This window comes from Dendropsophus ebraccatus, chromosome 13 (genome assembly GCF_027789765.1).
Source record: "Dendropsophus ebraccatus isolate aDenEbr1 chromosome 13, aDenEbr1.pat, whole genome shotgun sequence".
NCBI lineage: Eukaryota > Metazoa > Chordata > Amphibia > Anura > Hylidae > Dendropsophus > Dendropsophus ebraccatus.
In genome coordinates this window covers 1,181,416-1,199,047 of record NC_091466.1, presented here as the reverse complement: position 1 = coordinate 1,199,047, position 17,632 = coordinate 1,181,416, and the positions used below count along the sequence as shown (strand labels likewise).

Genomic DNA, 17,632 nt, shown 5'->3' with positions numbered 1-17,632 from the left:
CCGCCCCCTGCCCAGTGATGTTGCCCCGCCCCCTGCCCAGTGATGTTGCCCCGCCCCCTGCCCAGTGATGTTGCCCTGCCCCCTGCCCAGTGATGTTGCCCTGCCCCCTGCCCAGTGATGTTGCCCTGCCCCCTGCCCAGTGATGTTGCCCCGCCCCCTGCCCAGTGATGTTGCCCCGCCCCCTGCCCAGTGATGTTGCCCCGCCCCCTGCCCAGTGATGTTGCCCCGCCCCCTGCCCAGTGATGTCATCTTTCTCTCTCTTGCAGCTCGTGACCTTCTCCTGATCCCCATGATTGGTGGCTTTGCCAGTGCTCTGGTGGTGGGCATCACCATCCTCTCTACAGTCACCTGCTGCTACATCCGACACCTGCGCAGCCGGAAGAGGTGAAGGGCTCCAGGACAATGGCCACAGGGCACTTATTACATAGAGCACAATGGACGCTGCACTGGCTGCTGGGCCCGCCATCTTTTAACTCTTTGTGTTTGTTGACTCCTTTAGCTCTTTGATTTGTTTGAGTCCCTACGAGGGGCGGGCAGGAGCACCATCCACATGACAGCCCACAGCCCTGCACTGATTGCATCGGATAAAGCCCCGCCTCCCCCTTCTTCCTGAACTCTGGGGCGGTGCTTATTTATTATCCCCTCCTTTCTGCTGCTTGTGATTGGTGGCAGTAAGTGTGGGGCGGAGCTCTGGGGACGGCTGTGATGTCATTGCTGTGGATCATCTACCACAACATCCAATAAAATGTGAATTGTCCAGTCTTCTCAGGACATTACATGTCAGAAAATGGGAGGAGTTATAGGTAGTAGTGGGAGGGGTCATTAACCACCAGTGCAGGGAGTCTAAAAATAACAAAGAGCGAACAGGAGCTGAAATCACGTATGTCACATGGAATATGGTCTGCTACACTCCAGACCCAAATTATACCCATGTATATATATATACTACCATTCAAAAGTGTGGGGTCACCCAAACAATTTAGTGTTTTCCATGTAGTCGCACTTCTTCACCCCCGGACGTTGTGAAATGGATAGAAAATAGAGACAAGACACTGACAAGGTTAGAAATACTGATTTGTAGGTGAAATAACATTGTTCTTCCATCACACTTTGCTTCCGTCCCAGAATCCTCCTCTTGCACCAATTCCAGCATTGCCCACCTTTGGCATTCTAGCTATTAATCTGTTGGGGTAAGCTGGAGAAATTGCCCCCCACGCTTCTAGAAGCAGCTCCCACAAGTTGGATTGGTTGGATGGGCACTTCTGGCGTACCATACGGTCCAGCTGCTCCCACAATGGGGTGGTGATCTGGTGACTGCGCTGGCCACTCCATTACCTATGATAGAATACCAGCTGCCGCTTCTGCTGGAAATAGTTCTTGCACAATTTGGAGGTGTTTAGGGTCATTGTCCTGTTGTAGGATGAAATTGGCTCCAACCAAGCGCTGCCCACTGGGTATGGCATGGCGGTGCAGAGTGATGGCCTTCCTTATTCACAATCCCTTTTACCCTGTACAAATCTCCCACCTTACCAGCACCAACCCCAGACCATCACATGACCTCCACCATGTATAACAGATGGCGTCAGGCATTCTTCCAGCATCTTCTCATTTCTTCTGCGTCTCACAAACGTTCTTCTTTGTCATCCAAACACCTCAAACTTGGATTCATCCATCGTCCACAACACTTTTTTCCAGTCTTCCTCTGTCCAATCTCTGTGTTCTTTTGCCCATCTTAATCTTTTTCTTTTATTGGCCAGTCTCAGATATGGCTTTTTCTTTGCCACTCTGCCCTGAAGGCCAGAATCCGGCAGCCGCCTCTTCACTGTAGATGGTGACACTGGTGTTTTGCGGGGACTATGTAATGAAGATGCCAGTTGGGGACCTGTGAGGCGTCTGTTTCTCAAACTAGAGACTCTAATGTGCTGATCTTCTTGCTTAGTTGTGCAACGCGGCCTCCCACTTCTTTTTCTACTCTGGTTAGAGCCTGTTTGTGCTGTCCTCTGAAGGGAGTAGTACACACTGTTGTAGGAAATCCTCAATTTCTTAGAAATGAAGGCTATTCCATGCCAGAAATTGCTAAGAACAAGAATAGACTGTCGAGTTTCAGATGAAAGTTCTCTTTTTCTGGCCATTTTGAGCGTTTAATTGACCCCACAAATGTGATGCTCCAGAAACACAAGCTGCTCAAAGGAAGGTCAGTTTTGTAGCTTCTGTAACCAGCTAGACTCTTTTCAGATGTGTGAACATGATTGCACAAGGGTTTTCTAATCATCAATTATCCTTCTGAGCCAATGAGCAAACACCTTGTACCATTAGAAGACTGGAGTGATAGCTGCTGGAAATGGGCCTCTATACACCTATGTAGATATTGCACCAAACACCAGACATTTGCAGCTAGAATAGTCACTTACCACATTAGCAATGTATAGAGGGGATTGGTTTAACGTTAGGACAAGTTTAAAGTTATCTTCATTGAAAAGTACAGTACTTTTCCTTCAAAAATAAGGAGATTTCAATGTGACCCCAAACTTTTGAACGGTAGTGTATATATATGGCTAACATGTAGTATGTGGTGTCCTCTCCCAATCTGAGCCTTGTGCTGCTGTCAGACAAGGGGAAGACACATTTACATGCTAAATGTTAGTGTCCCTGTTATTATAACTTTCAAAATATAAATCAGCAGTAGATGTATTTAAGCAAGTTGGCAATTTATATTCATTATTTTGTTTTTATGCTGTAAAACAAAGCTGAGCTTACCAGAAATCCAGGTCCAGTCTTCTGAAGGCAGCTTTATAACAGTTATACTTACCGTATCCAGGTCCAGTCTCCTTAAAGCCAGCTATTTAACAGCTATACTTACTGTATCCAGGTCCAGTCTCCAGCTATATAACAGCTATACTTACTGTGTCCAGGTCCAGTCTCCTGAAGGCAGCTATATAACAGCTATACTTACTGTATTCAGGTCCAGTCTCCTGAAGGCAGCTATATACCAGCTATACTTACTGTATTCAGGTCCAGTCTCCTGAAGGCTTCTATATAACAGCTATACTTACTGTATTCAGGTCCAGTCTCCTGAAGGCAGCTATATAACAGCTATACTTACTGTATTCAGGTCCAGTCTCCTGAAGGCTGCTATATAACAGCTTGTAACGCCTGGAGTCGTGGATCCACTGAACCTTCACTAGCGATGGCACAAACCTCACCAGGGAGCGGAGTCTAAGGGGCCGCTGGTTTTCACCAGAGCCCGCCGCAAGGCGGGATGGACTTGCTGCGGCAGGCGACCCCCAGGTCGCTACCCCTGGCTTGGTTGCTAGTGACAGCAGGCGTGGCAGGAGCAGTAGGCAGGAGATGGTGCAGGCAGAGGTCTGTAGGCGTAATCGCAGTTGGCAGACAGTACTCAGGAACAATTGCAAGGCAGCGGACAGGGACTAGGGACCGGGTCAGCGGACAGGAACAAGGACTGAGGTCAGGAACAACAGGGAGCTGGGCCAAACGCTATGGGAAGCATGTAGAGGCTCCAAAACGAGGGACAGAGCATGCGGGGATTTATAGGGAGTGATTCAGTGTAACTTCCAATTAGGGGCGGACTGGCCCTTTAAATCTCAGACAGCCGGCACGCGCGTGCCGGCCGGCACAGCGGGGGGCAGGAGGAAGGTGAGGCGCCCTTGAAAGTACCCCCCCGCCCCCCCCCCCCCGGCCTCCCTGTCTTTCTTGCCTGCAGGAATCTCTTGATAAGATCTTGGTCCAGGATGTTGGTCTCGGGTTCCCAGGATCTCTCCTTAGGACCAAAACCTCTCCAGTCCACTAGAAAAAAATCATTTTCTTCTGACCGTCTTCATAGCCAGGATATCTTTAACAACATAGGTTTCTTGGTAGAAGACGGCACTCTGTAACGGCGATGGTGCGCGTGGTAGGAGTTATCCCAAAGATAAGTAGAAGAGTTAATCCCGGCACACATCAGGTAGAATTCTGCTTACTTTATTGGCATAACAAGTGCCGTATGTACAGGAGGACACGTTTCGGCAATGTTGCCTGGGGAGACAGTCTTAGAGAAGAACCCACAGGTTCTGGTCTTGCATGAGAGAGGACGGCTCCAGTGCCCACAGAAGATGCGTCGACCTCAAGTGAAAACGGATTGGTGGCATCCGGGCGGACTAGAGCAGGAGCAGAGGCAAAGGCAGACTTTAAGCTCGTGAAGGCTTGCTCGGCCTCAGGTGGCCAATGCCTGGGATCCGCCTTCTTCTTAGTGAGAGCCACGATGGGTGCGACCAGGGTAGAGAAATGTGGTATGAACTGCCGATAGTAGTTGGCAAATCCTAGGAGGCGTTGGATAGCCCTGAGTCCCACGGGACGTGGCCACTGGAGAACAGCTGAGAGTTTGGCTGGATACATCTGTAGACCTCGATCGGAGACAATATACCCAAGAAACGGAAGGCTGCGCTGATGGAAAACGCATTTCTCCAGCTTGGCGTACAAATGATTGGCCCGTAGTCTTCGTAGGACCTGACGTACTTGGGTCACGTGAGTCTGCTGGTCAGGGGAGAAGACCAGAATGTCGTCGAGATAGACGATGACACAGACATAGAGGAGGTTACGGAATATGTCTTTGACGAATTTCTGGAAGACCTCTGGGGCATTGCATAGGCCGAATGGCATGACCAGGTATTCGTAGTGTCCATCTCTGGTGTTAAAAGCAGTCTTCCATTCGTCTCCTTCACGAATACGGATTAAATTGTACGCTCCCCTGAGATCCAGTTTGGAGAAAATCCTGGCTCCACGGAGGCGGTCGAATAGTTCGGGGATAAGCGGAAGAGGATATCGGTTCTTGACTGTCACCTTATTTAGGCCCCGGTAGTCTATGCATGGGTGGAGAGAAACGTCCTTCTTCTGCACAAAGAAGAATCCTGCGCCAGCAGGGGACGTGGATTTACAGATGAAACCCTTCTGTAAGTTTTCCCGGATGTAGGAGGACATGGCCTCAGTCTCGGGTACGGAGAGAGGGTACACCCGACCTCGTGGAGGAGAAGTTCCAGGAAGGAAGTCTATGGGACAATCGTACGTCCGGGTAGGGGGTAGAGAGTCCGCCTCCTTGGCAGAGAAGACATCAGCCAAATCTTGGTATTCTGCCGGTAGGCCGGGTAGAGGGTTGACGAAGTCAGGTGACGTCATAGAGCACTTGGGCTGAGGAGGCTTCAGACACCGGTTTGGACAGTCAAGGCCCCAACTGAGAACCTCCCTGGTTCTCCAGTCTAGCTTAGGGGCATGTAATTGCAGCCAAGGAAGGCCCAGGAGGATGTCGGAAGAGGACTGGCGCAAGACGTAGAAGGAGATCTCCTGATGTAAAGCGCCCACCTGGAGGACTAGAGGTGCAGTCTGGTAGTGTACAGCTTCGGTGAGAGTCTCGCCCGTGACCGAGGAGATAGACAGGGATCGGGCTAGCTGGTTCACGGGTAGCCGCCATCTTTGGACCAAAGTGGCTGCAATGAAACTGCCCGCAGACCCAGAGTCAATGAAGGCAGTAGTTTGTCCCGAGGGTGTCTGGATGGAAACGGGCATAGACAACCTTGGAGAGGTGGCATTCACACCTAGGGAGGCCTCTCCCACCGTAGGTGCGAGCGTTTCGAGGACGTTGGGGACATCTCTGACGGAAGTGATCAGAGCCACCGCAATAGAGGCAGAGATTCAGCTCCAGTCGGCGAGATCTCTCATCAGAGGTCAGGCGAGCTCGTTCTACCTGCATAGGAACTTCAGGAGTTAACTGGGGTACTGGCGTGACTGGATTCTGGAAAACCGGTGCCAGCCGTTGATGGCGGTAGGGCAAACTTAGTCGCCGTTCTTGCCGGACCTCCTCCTCTCTCTCGGAAAACCGATTGTCGACTGGTAGCCAGTAGAACGAGACCGTTCAAGGAGGTAGGAAGGTCTCGGGCAGAGAGCACGTCTTTCACCCGACAGGACAGGCCCTTCTTGAAGGTTGCTATTAGAGCGGCCTCATTCCAGTCTAATTCTGCAGCCAGGGTGCGGAACTGGATGGCGCAGTCGCCAACAGAGGAACTCCCTTGAGAGAGATTGAGAAGAGCAGTCTCAGCCGAATATGCACAGGCAGGTTCCTCAAAGACGGAGCGAAACTTGGCCAGGAAGGTTCTTAGATTGGCAGCAACAGGATCATCTCGGTCCCACAGCGGCGTGGCCCAAGCCAGAGCTCTACCCTCCAATAGGCTGATGATGAAAGCCACTTTAGAGCGCTCTGTGGGAAACTGACTACTTAAAAGTTCAATGTGCATGGTGCATTGAGTCAGGAATCCTCTGCACAACTTGGGATCGCCTCTGTATTTACACGGGAGAGCCAGTCAAAGACTCGAAGAGGTTGCAGGAGGTGATGAGCGCTGGGCTGAAGTATGCTGCTGTAAGGCGGCCGTCAGTTGCTGGATCTGCTGCGACTGTTGTTGGATTTGTTGAGCCTGTTGGGCGACCACTCTGGCTACGTCACGGATGTCAGGCACCTTGCCGGGATCCATGGTTGGAGCCTACTGGAACGCTTGGAGTCGTGGATCCACTGAACCGTTACTAGCGATGGCACTAACCTCACCAGGGAGCGGAGTCTAAGGGGCCGCTGGTTTTCACCAGAGCCCGCCGCAAGGCGGGATGGACTTGCTGTGGCAGGCGACCCCCAGGTTGCTACCCCTGGCTTGGTTGCTAGTGACGGCAGGGGAGGCGTGGCAGGAGCAGTAGGCAGGAGAGGTCTGTAGGCGTAATCGCAGTTGGCAGACAGTACTCAGGAACAATAGGAAGGCAGCGGACAGGAACAAGGACTGAGGTCAGGAACAACAGGGAGCTGGGCCAAACGCTATGGGAAGCATGTAGAGGCTCCAACACGAGGGACAGGGCATGCTGGGATTTATAGGGAGTGATTCAGTGTAACTTCCAATTAGGGACGGACTGGCCCTTTAAATCTGAGACTGCACAGCGGGAGACAGGAGCGGAGGAAGGTGAGGCGCCCCCAGGGGCCGAACCAGCAGCAGCTCCGGGTCCCGGTACTGGGACACCGGCGGCTGCCCGCGGGGGGGAAGAATTGCGGCGGCGGCCCGGTGCGCGGGACGCCGCCGCAGCCGTGACATAGCTATACTTACTGTATCCAGGTCCAGTCTCCTGAAGGCAGCTATATAACATCTATACTTACTGTATCCAGGTCCAGTCTCCTGATGGCAGATTTTCTGACTTGTGCTAGTCAAAAAAAAACAGACTAAACAGGAACTCCAGCCATAACAGAGAGCCAAGGCTCAATATGTCTGTCAATAACATGACTGCCTTCTTTCTGTAAGTGCCCAGATGACCTGGGAAACGCAGGACTTCCTGATTTCTGAGAAAAAAACAAGAAATGATTTATGAATGTAAATTGCAAACTTATAACTTTATATCACATCTACTGCTGATTTAGATTTGGAAAGTTAAAACGACAGTGACACGTTAACATTGCCCCACGTCCTCTGGGAGCTCAATGATGGGGAGTTAGCAAGCAGAAACCCCTTACTGGGATGGGCCCTCAAGCTTAGCAGAGTTTAATATGGACTTTGGTAAAGCCGTACTCGAAGCCAGGAAGGAGTCTACCCTATAGTGCTTAAAGGAAGTGGTCGGTGTGGACCAAGGGGCAGACTGGCATATGTGCCCCAACGGCATGCAACATTTTTCCGCCCAGGAGGTGGCCACTGAGCGGGTGGAGTGCGCCCTAGTAAATTTTGGAGACAGTCACAGGTCTATCGGGCGATGGAAGGTTCAGAAGCCTTGCATCCTTTCCTGGCACCAGAAAAAAGAATTAGTCGACTCTCCTTCCTGAAGGTAAGAGTCCTGGACAGGTAAACTCTGAGACACTGGGAGACATCTAGAAGACTGAAGTCTGTTTCGTCCTTTTCTGAAGGTTTAGGAAGGCAGACATGGAGGAGATCTGCACCTTTATGGAATTTGGGCTTAGCCCCTTCACCTATCCGTCCTGAAGGAACTTTAGCACTTGTGGAGTAGTAGGAGCACTGGGATCAATCTCTCTTGCTCATCACCAAGACTGAAAGGTCTTCTTTACTCTAGCATATGATTTGTTGGTTATTTCACTCTTTTTCGGCCAAAATGGAATGATTGCTATCATTGTGGCCTTATCCTGCTTGACCTGCATCAAATACCTGCATCAATACCACTGGACTGTAATGGCATCTATGGCCCAAGGCCTGTCTACTTGATAAAGGGAACAAAACCTACTTGTTCCTTGTTGCCACTAGATATATCTCTGACATCCCCCACATGGATGTTATATGTCTAAAGATCCCCCGGTTAAGGGACCACTTCCCCGAGATGGTCCTGTTGCAATTCAATCAATCTGCCAGGATATTGAGATATCCCCTTACGTGCGCTGCTGATAACCTGGGTATCCTTGTCTGGGCCCAACTGAAGATCTTCCTGATAGGAAGGTCTCTCATTTTGTGCCATCCTGCTTGTTGATGTAATACACACAAGCTAGGTTGTCTGTCTGGACTCGGATCGCCTTTCCCAAAAGTTGAGGGGTGAAGTGGCGGAGGGCCAGAAAAATGGCCCGAAGCTCCCTCTGAAAACTCTGTATGAGACAATATCCCAGCTACACTGAGGTCTCTAAGATGGGCACCCCGACTGGTGCCTGAAGCGTCCATCGTTAGGATGGTCCAACTGGGTTCCACCAAAGAGGCTCTATCTCTGATTACCTTTCACCACTTTAGAGATAGTCTGGCAATGCCATAGAGTGTGTGTTGAGAGTCCGAAAGATGACTGTTCCAAATCCTGAGGATCTCTGACTAAATGATCCTCTTTCTCCAAAGCAGATGTTGTGTTCTAGGAAATTCATTAGTGTTCTTATAGCTATGGGCCACAGAACTGTGAGAAATTTGTATATCTACCTTTCTTGCCTGAGGATTAATCTCATCACTTTATGATGAAGCCTAAAAACTTCTTGGTGGACTCTGGGGTCAGGCTCTGGGCTTCTCCCAATTGACTATCCAGCCTAAGGAATGGAGCAGTGTAAGGGTGGCATCCACATGTTGCCCAAGAAAAACTTGTTATTGTGCTAGAATGAGCCAATTTTCCAGGTACGGAATTATCCTGATCCCCCTGGACCCTGAAAACCACAGCCACTGCAGACACAATCAATCGCTGTTTCAGTTCCTCCCCTATGCAGACAGCAAACCTGAGAAAATTTCTGTCTCTCTAAGCAATGGGAACATGGACATCACTCAGGTTGAGAGATGCCATGTAATCTTCCTGAATGAGGATGGACTTGACCGATCTGATGGTCTCTATAAGAAATCTCTTCTTCAGAATAAAGTGGTCCAGGTATCTGAGGTCTATGATAAGCCTCCTATTGCCTGAGGGTTTGGGAACCAAAAACACAGGGGAATAAACTTCCTGCCCTATTTCCACTTGGGGAACAGGTTAGACAGCAGAAAGGTTGATGAGCTCCGATAGTGCAGCCTCCATGGTGGCTCTTTTTTGCTGGTAAGGGTCTGGATGAAGTCAGATACCTTCTTTATGGCTCTTCTCTTAAGGGTATAGAGTAACCCTCCCTGATTACCCTCAGAACTAGAGATGAGAGAGTAGGTATTCCATCAAGTAGTACACTATTTGAAATACTCGTTTTCGATTGTGTATTTGATAAAAAAAAAAAAAAAGCAGTAAAAATTCGATTTCCCTCTCACCTTCCCTTAAAGATAAGGTGTCCTTTTTTATTCCGATGGAGGAGAGGAGCAATCGATTGCAGGAATACCATAAAGAAATCTTGCAGAACATGATGGAAATATTCCCACCTACCATCACTGGTGGCAAAGAGGAGACTTCCTCTCAGAGCCTGACAACATCCATCAGGTCCACAGCCACCAGGGGAACAATCTCCAAGGTGTGGGACATGTTCATGGCACCCACCTCGCAGAACTTCCTTAACTGCGGGGCCTGTCGTGAGTAGGAGGGAGAAGTAACTCTGTCCTCCCCGATCCCTTGGTGCCCTACACTTACTGGGTCTCTAAGTTTGACACATGGCTCGGATTGTCCCTGTTCGCCTTGGAGGTGCTGGCCTGCCCTGCGGCATCATCATAGGTAAGCGCAGCCGCCTGTCAACTGACCGGCTGACGTTGATAAAAATGAACAGCCACTGGATTGACCCAGACTTCTCCGGTGGAAAACAGCCAAAGTGAAGTGCCATGTGTCTGCTCCAGCTCATTTCCTCCTCAACCACCGTAGAAATGGGCCATTTAAAAAAAACAGCATTGAGGCTCACCTGAAGGGCCATGCTCATAATTTTTTCGGGGGCTCTTTCAAGGGCCTCCATATAATTTTTTCAAGGTCTATGTATGAGGACGGGGAGGTAGGGACAAGATGAGACAGTGGGCCCTGAGCCTGAACCCACCCACTGTCCCTACCCACTTACCTCAATCTGCCCTAAGCAGCCACAGACAACTACAAAGGCGTTTCCTATACCGAATATGTGTGACACAGAACAAGACAGACAAACACAAAAAAGGGAAGTCAACAAGCCGTGTCATAACCAATCGGGCAATGCAGTACAAAATTGGGAGATCAAACGGATAATCAAAGGTCAGGCGGGAGGTCAGATAAGTCAAGCAAGCGGAGGAATTAGGAACGGGGATCGCAGGAGTAGACGGGGAGCTGGCATCGGGGTATTAACCTTAATAGCCAGCAATGAGAGACTGGCCACTACTTTCATTTATGAGGATCAAGAGCCCAGTCCAGATCCCCATTGAACCGGCACTCTGATCCTCAAGGTTCTGGACAGGCAGAAGCATGCGTCAATCAAACAGCACTGCTCAGCTGCAGTGATCAAGGCTAGCAGTGAGCAGGGTAACTCCTGCATTGCCAGGAGGCTGAAAGGCAAGCGGGTGTGTCAGACAAAAAGTAAAAACTGACCCAGTTCACACTATGCTCATAATTTTTTCAGGGGCTCTTTCAAGGGCCTCCATATCATTTTTTAGAGGGCTCACTTCAAGGGCCATCCATACAATTTTTCTGAGGGCTTGGGAAGGTGGCCATAAAGGTCATGTTACTTTTGGTAAAAACATTGTAATCCTTAAAATGGCTTTAGCTGGCAGCATGCCTAGGAGGAGAGCACCATGAACCTACATCGCAGCCACAATACAGACACAAGAACGAGACACTTTTATATAAACAATATATGGTAAACAAGATGTTGTGCCAGCTTGACTGCGCAGGACAGGATATTACTGACCATTTATGGACTGACCTATTAGAGTGTGATATCTATGTGTCCTGTGACTTGAAATCTCACATGTATTGAAAGTTAATATATTTCATGTGAAACCAAATAAAGCATTGAGTGCGCACTACTAACTCAAGCTGAGAGAGAAGGTTATACCGTCTTTTTGCCTGGTGTCATGTCCTCGTCGCTAGTGCTCAGCTTAATTAACTTGGACAGGGATAGTCACTTGGGAATAAGGCAGATAAAAAGCAAATCTTGCCTTATCAGGCTCACCTCAAGGGCTTAAAGCTAATTTTTGGAGGGCTTACCTCCGCTCAATTCCGCTTTAATAAGGCTCAACTCAAGGGCCTTGTGAGAAGGTACAAGGTGTCATAGTATATGACATATGTGTCACAGAGGTGCCGGACCTCGGTGAAGTAAATCGGTAGCTTTTGTCAGTAACCCTAGGTTACTGACACTTAAAAAATAATAATAATAATAATAATATGGCTGTTTGCACAGCTGGTCTGGTCTTTCACTGGAGCAGTCTTAGTGCTGGGTGGGATGACTGCTTCCACGAATTCCAGGCTGGATTTGCATTGCCTTATGAAATATTTGGCTAAACTGCATATGGAGAGAGACTTTTCTATTGCCATTTGAAATAATCCCCACACCTCTAACTCCGCTTTTAAAAGGCTCACCTCAAGTGCCTCAAGCTATTTTTTGAAGGGCTCACCTCAAGTGCCTGAAGCAAATTTTTCAGAGGTATCATCTCAAGGGCCATGTATAGAATTTTTTGGGGGGCAGCAACTGGGCGACAGTCCCTAGCTTAACTAGGGATACAGGGAGATAACAGAACACACAGACAGGAATATACAAACCGGTCAGGCAGTCCGAGTTGGCAACAGGAGGTAACGTCAAAATCCAAATCAGCAAACAAAGGGTTAACAGAGTCCAGTCCAAGGTCAAGCACAAGAGGTAACGCAGTACAGAGGATGAGGCAGAGGCGAAGTCCAAATCTAAATGTCAAATAGCAAGCAGAACAATAAAATATGGTGGTGTAGCTGGAGACCAAACATACACTGGCAACTACAGGGTGTAAATCACCAGCTTAAATGCTACAAGAGCTCCCGCCCCGGCCCCTGATAGGAGCAAGGAGTCTGACAGCAGTGATGGAGACCAATAGCAGCCAGGGAGCCCTCTCCTGTACTCAGAAAGTTCAAACAACCGGCACTCCGTTAACTTCTGCGACGCGGTGCTCGTGGCAATAAAGTCACAGAGTAATGGAATAAATCCCGGCACTCGCTAGTGTAAATTGCTTCAGTGGATGTTTATTACATCAACGCTGCACGCGTATCTACGTGTCTGTACTCAGACAGGAGCAAGCCTCAGGAGAATGCAACATCTGAAGGCTTAACCCACGAGCACCAGAGAGGAGTCAGGAGAAAGGCATGAGACTGGGTGTCGGCTCCCTGGCAGCAGAGCAAGAAGTGTGAATAGGTCAGAAAGAAATCGGGCGTTGGCTGATTCTTCCAGCCGAGTTCACACACACAGACTGAACTCTAACAGTACCCCCCTCCTATGGGGGTACACCGGACCCCTAAGGCTAGGAGCCGGTTTGTGAGGAAAGGCCCTGTGGAATAAACGGACTAAACGAGGAGCGTGAACATCCCTGGCAGGCGCCCACGTTCTCTCCTCAGGGCCAAACCCACGCCAATGTACCAGATACTGCAGCGAGCGTCTGACTCGCTTAGAGTCAACAATTTTCTGAATTTCATATTCAAGTTCCCCCTGCACCAACACAGGAGAGGGCGGGTCATGGGTGGGCAATACCGGAGCATATTTCTTGAGCAAACCTTTCTGAAACACATTATGAACTTATATGCAACTGGATTGATAACCTGTAAAACAGTAAACGGACCAACATACCGAGGAGCAAGTTTTAAACAAGGAACTTTTAATTTCAGATTTTTTGAGGAAAGTAAAACCTGATCCCCAACAACAAATGGTGCAGAGATGGTGCGTCTCTTATTGGTGTTCTGTATGAGCCTTTCCTTGGTATCCTGAAGGTTCTTCAGAACCCGGGCCCACACTGTGCACAGTTCATCAGTGGAAACGTTAGCCTGAGGTGTGTCAGATGCAGATGAAGAAAATGAAAACCGAGGGTGAAAACTATTTGCAAAAGAAAGGTGAGGTTTGAGAGGAGGAATTAACATGATTATTAATGGCAAATTCAGCGAGAGGCAAGTAAGTGGACCATTGGGATTGGTTATCAGAAACAAAAAGACGGAGATATTGAATTACTTCTTGATTCATACGCTCTGTTTGCCCATTAGACTCTGGGTGAAATGCGGAAGAAAATGATAAATTGACATTCAGATTTTTGCAAAAAGCTCGCCAAAAACGAGCTACGAATTGTACACCCCTATCAGATACAATATCTTCTGGAATACCATGTAATCAAACAATTTCCTTAATAAAAATTTCATACAACAACTTAGCATTTGGTAACTTACTCAACGGAACAAAAAGCCATCTTCGAAAACCTGTCTACTATAACCCAGATGATTGTGTTGCCATGAGACAGTGGCAAATCGGTTATAAAATCCATAGACAGGTGTGTCCAGGGTCTAGATGGAATGGGCAAGGGGAGAAGAGGACCTTCAGGACGTCTCCTGGGGTTTTTTCCCCTAGCACAGACCGGGCAGGCAGAAACAAATAATCTTACATCTCTGGCCATGCGTAGCCACCAATACACCCTGGACAGGAGCTCCTGAGTACCCCTAATACCTGGATGACCAGCTAGAACCGAGCAATGTGTCTCCTCCAAAACTTTCAACCTGAGAGACAGAGGTACAAAGTGTTTGCCTTCCGGAAGGGCTTTAGGAGCAGACTCTTGGGCTGCTTCAATAAGTGGAGAAAGATCGGAGGAGACAGCTGCTAGAAATACTCCTGGGGAGAGGATGTTCTCAGGTTCAGTATTCACTGGTTCAGGGGAGCCAAAACTTCTAGATAACATGTCAGCTTTGACATTCTTTGTACCAGGCCTGTAAGTGACCACAAAATTGAAACAAGAAAAAAATAATGCCCAACGGGCATGACGAGAGTTTAACCTTTTGGCAGAGTCTAAATAAAGAGATTCTTATGGTCGGTAATAACTGTAATCTGGTGAACTGCACCTTCCAAAAAATGCCTCCATTCCTCAAATGCCCACTTGATAACAAGTAACTCCCGATTTCCAATGTCATAATTGCGTTCAGTTTCTGAGAACTTTCTAGAGAAGAAGGCGCAGGGTCTGAGATGGGTCAGAGTGGATGGACCTTGTGACAATACTGCCCCCACTCCAAACTCGGAAGCATCAACTTCTACAATAAAAGGATGAGTCAGATCAGGCTGAATGAGGACCGGTGCAGAGGAAAATGAGGCCTTCAGAGTAGCAAATGCCGTTAGGGCAGATGTGGTCCAGGCACTGACATCTGCCCCCTTCCTGGTTAAATCCGTTAAGGGTTTTGCGATTACTGAAATTTTTTAGTTAATAATTAGAAAAACCAAGGAATCGTTTTAAGGCCTGTCACGAACACGCGCGCCAACCTGCGCCGGCCCTGACAAGGGGGAGGGGAATCCTAACCACACCAGGCGGAAAGGATCTAAAACAAGGACCAAAAGGGGGGGGAGAAGGACAAGACAAGGGAACCAAAGGAACTTGGGGCTCTGGACTCCCCTGGGTTGCTCTAGCCCTACAGGTCGATTCACCTCACGCACTCACGCTTTACGCCCTGCTCCCGGGCCGTAACTCGAGCATAAATCGCCACCTGCCACCTTCCGCACACCCCGACACCAGACACCCACTTGGCCACGAACACTGCCTGCTCGTTAGCCAACACAAACACGACACTTCACTGTATCTGGACTCACCAGTCGCTGTCATACACGTGACCCACTGACCGCAGCCAGACACACATCCACGAAGCACGCACACAGAACTTTGCTATGTTGGGACCCACCGGCTGTCGTCATACACGTAACCTTCCAGCCGCTGCCAGACACCCAGACACAACATACATACACAACTTTGCTGCCACCACCCTATCTATTACGTTACTGGGGAGACAGGGAACCCCAAGAGTGTTCCACCCGCAAGCAGACACACCCACACGGTAGAGTAAGCCACCCGGTCATACACTATACGGTCACACACCGCACTTGCACTCTTCCTGGAGCTAACTAGGTTCGTTTAGGCTACAAGACAAACCATCAAACTTTTAGGTTTAATGCATTAAAATGGACAGTACTTGGTTACAAAAAGATGGTTACAAAAAGACATACAGACACTGCAAACAATGAAAACAAAAGGGATAAAATAAGAAAGTTCTAATACTTAGAACAGGATGCGTCGTATAGGTTCTTCCTTCCCAGGGGATTTGGGCTTAGAAAGTGGTGCACAAACCAATTCGATTGGATCCCCAACTTTGTGACCATTACATGTTCCCTAGGTCTCACTTTTATGTAAGACCTGAAAGGGTTCTCATATGCAATGATCTTCCCGGCCAGACTGCGGGTAGTTGATGGACAGACCACCAGATTCTTCAACAACCCTGATGATGCTCTTGCTTGGGCACGGGCCGCAAGAGGGGGAAGAGTCGGGAGTCCGAGGCCTCTGAATCCGTGACCGTTACATGGGGCATAAATAATGCTATAACGAAATGTGCCTTTCTGTGTAGCTAGGGGTAAAGCTAGACTTAATAGTTAGGAGCTGTAGGAGCTAAGTATAAGTATATGTTTAGTTCAATATCTCCTTTTCATGTTAGCTGGTTGTGTTAGCTGACTCACTCTACTCTAGAGTTGTTGGGTATAGGTCTACACGAGTTGGGATTAGTGCTAGACAGGGTTCAGGATACCCCGTGGTATTCTATAGTTAGGAATGTTGTTGTTGTTTTGTGTTCCTCTATTAACGGTTGTTTTTTTCCTTTTCCTTTTTATACATGCATAGGTGGAAGTCCTTGTCTGTGTGTGACTGGTGTGTGTTTGGTCTGCGACCTCCTGCTCCTCCTCCCGGCTCCAGGTATTTTGGGGTGGCGCCGGTGGTGCTGCCTCCCTCCTTTGGACGTGTATCCTGATGGCGGTCATTAAGGTATTGGCCTGGAATGTCCGTGGCCTTAATTCCAAATTCAAGAGAGCCGCTGTGATGGATTTCGTGAAGAAGTACAGCCCCCATGTGGTCTGTCTTCAGGAGACCCATCTCACTGGACAGAAAGTGTTAGCCCTGAGGAGGGCATGGATAGCGCATGGCTACCATGCCTCCTATTCTAATTACTCCCGTGGGGTTTCGATCCTGGTGGCCAAGTCGCTCCCGTTTACCGCTTGTAGGGTGGAATGTGACCATTATGGCCGCTATGTGATACTGCACGGGACGGCGGCTGGCTTTACGTTCACGTTGGTAGCTGTGTACGTCCCTCCCCCATTCCAAATCTCACTCCTTGAATCTGTCACTTCTATAATCTCCACGTTCCCTTCAGCCCCCACACTAGTGATCGGGGATTTTAATGCAGTGCCCAATCCCTCCCTGGATCGTATGTCTGGATGTGATCCTGCTAGTGGGTCGTTGACTTCCTGGTGTGATTCATTCGGCCTACACGATATATGGAGGTTAAAAAATCCTTCTGCTAGAGTCTACTCCTGTTACTCGGCCTCACACAAATCTTTATCCAGGATTGATTTGGCTATGGGGTCTCCAGATCTCCTTCCGCTGGTCTCTGATATTATGTATACTCCGAGAGGTATATCTGACCATTCAGCTATAGTTGTGGTCCTTCGGACTCAGCCTGCACCTCAGTCTAGACTGTGGCGTCTCCATCCGGCCTGGCTGCAGACTCCAGAGGTGACTGACGCAGTTCAGAGGGCCCATACTAATTACTGGGAGATCAATTCCTCTCACCCTAACCCTCATGTTAGATGGGATGCGTATAAAGCGGTGATCCGGGGGGCGTTCACATTGGGAATTGCTACTTTCCGGAAAAGACTACGCGCCCGGGAGGAAAAATTGGAGGGGAGACTGGAGGAGGCCGAAACTCGGTTCACCTCGGATCCAACGGAGTCTCACAGACGCGCATGGCTCCAACTACAGAGGGAGCATGTTCTTTTGCAAACTGACAAAACCAAGCGTCGTGTATTGTCCACTCAGGCCTCTGTGTTTGCCTTTGGGGACAGGAATGGTAAGCTCCTGGCTTATTTAGCCCATGCTGAGAGCCCATGCGCGTCTGTGCCCTGTATCTCCACGGGGGCTGGTTCTTTAATCTCTCATCCAGTCGCGGTGAATACTATCTTTAGAGATTACTATGCTGACTTATATGATACTCGTCTCCATTCTGATGGGGAGCATATTAAGACCTTCTTGGACTCTCTCCCCCTGTGGAG

At 49.0% G+C, this 17,632-nt stretch overlaps 1 protein-coding gene across 2 annotated transcripts in view; it reads left to right on the top strand.

The window, feature by feature from the left end:
• IGSF8 (immunoglobulin superfamily member 8) overlaps positions 1-759 on the top strand; it is a 35,585-nt gene extending 34,826 nt beyond the window's left edge. Inside the window, exon 6 of one of the 2 annotated variants that reach the window (XM_069949479.1) lies at positions 267-759. In XM_069949479.1, coding sequence (XP_069805580.1) covers positions 267-388 — 122 coding nt within the window. In that variant the 3' untranslated portion in view covers positions 389-759. The remainder of the gene's footprint in view (positions 1-266) is intronic. The other variant, XM_069949480.1, reaches the window with a different exon arrangement.
• Positions 760-17,632: the final 16,873 nt, after the last annotated feature.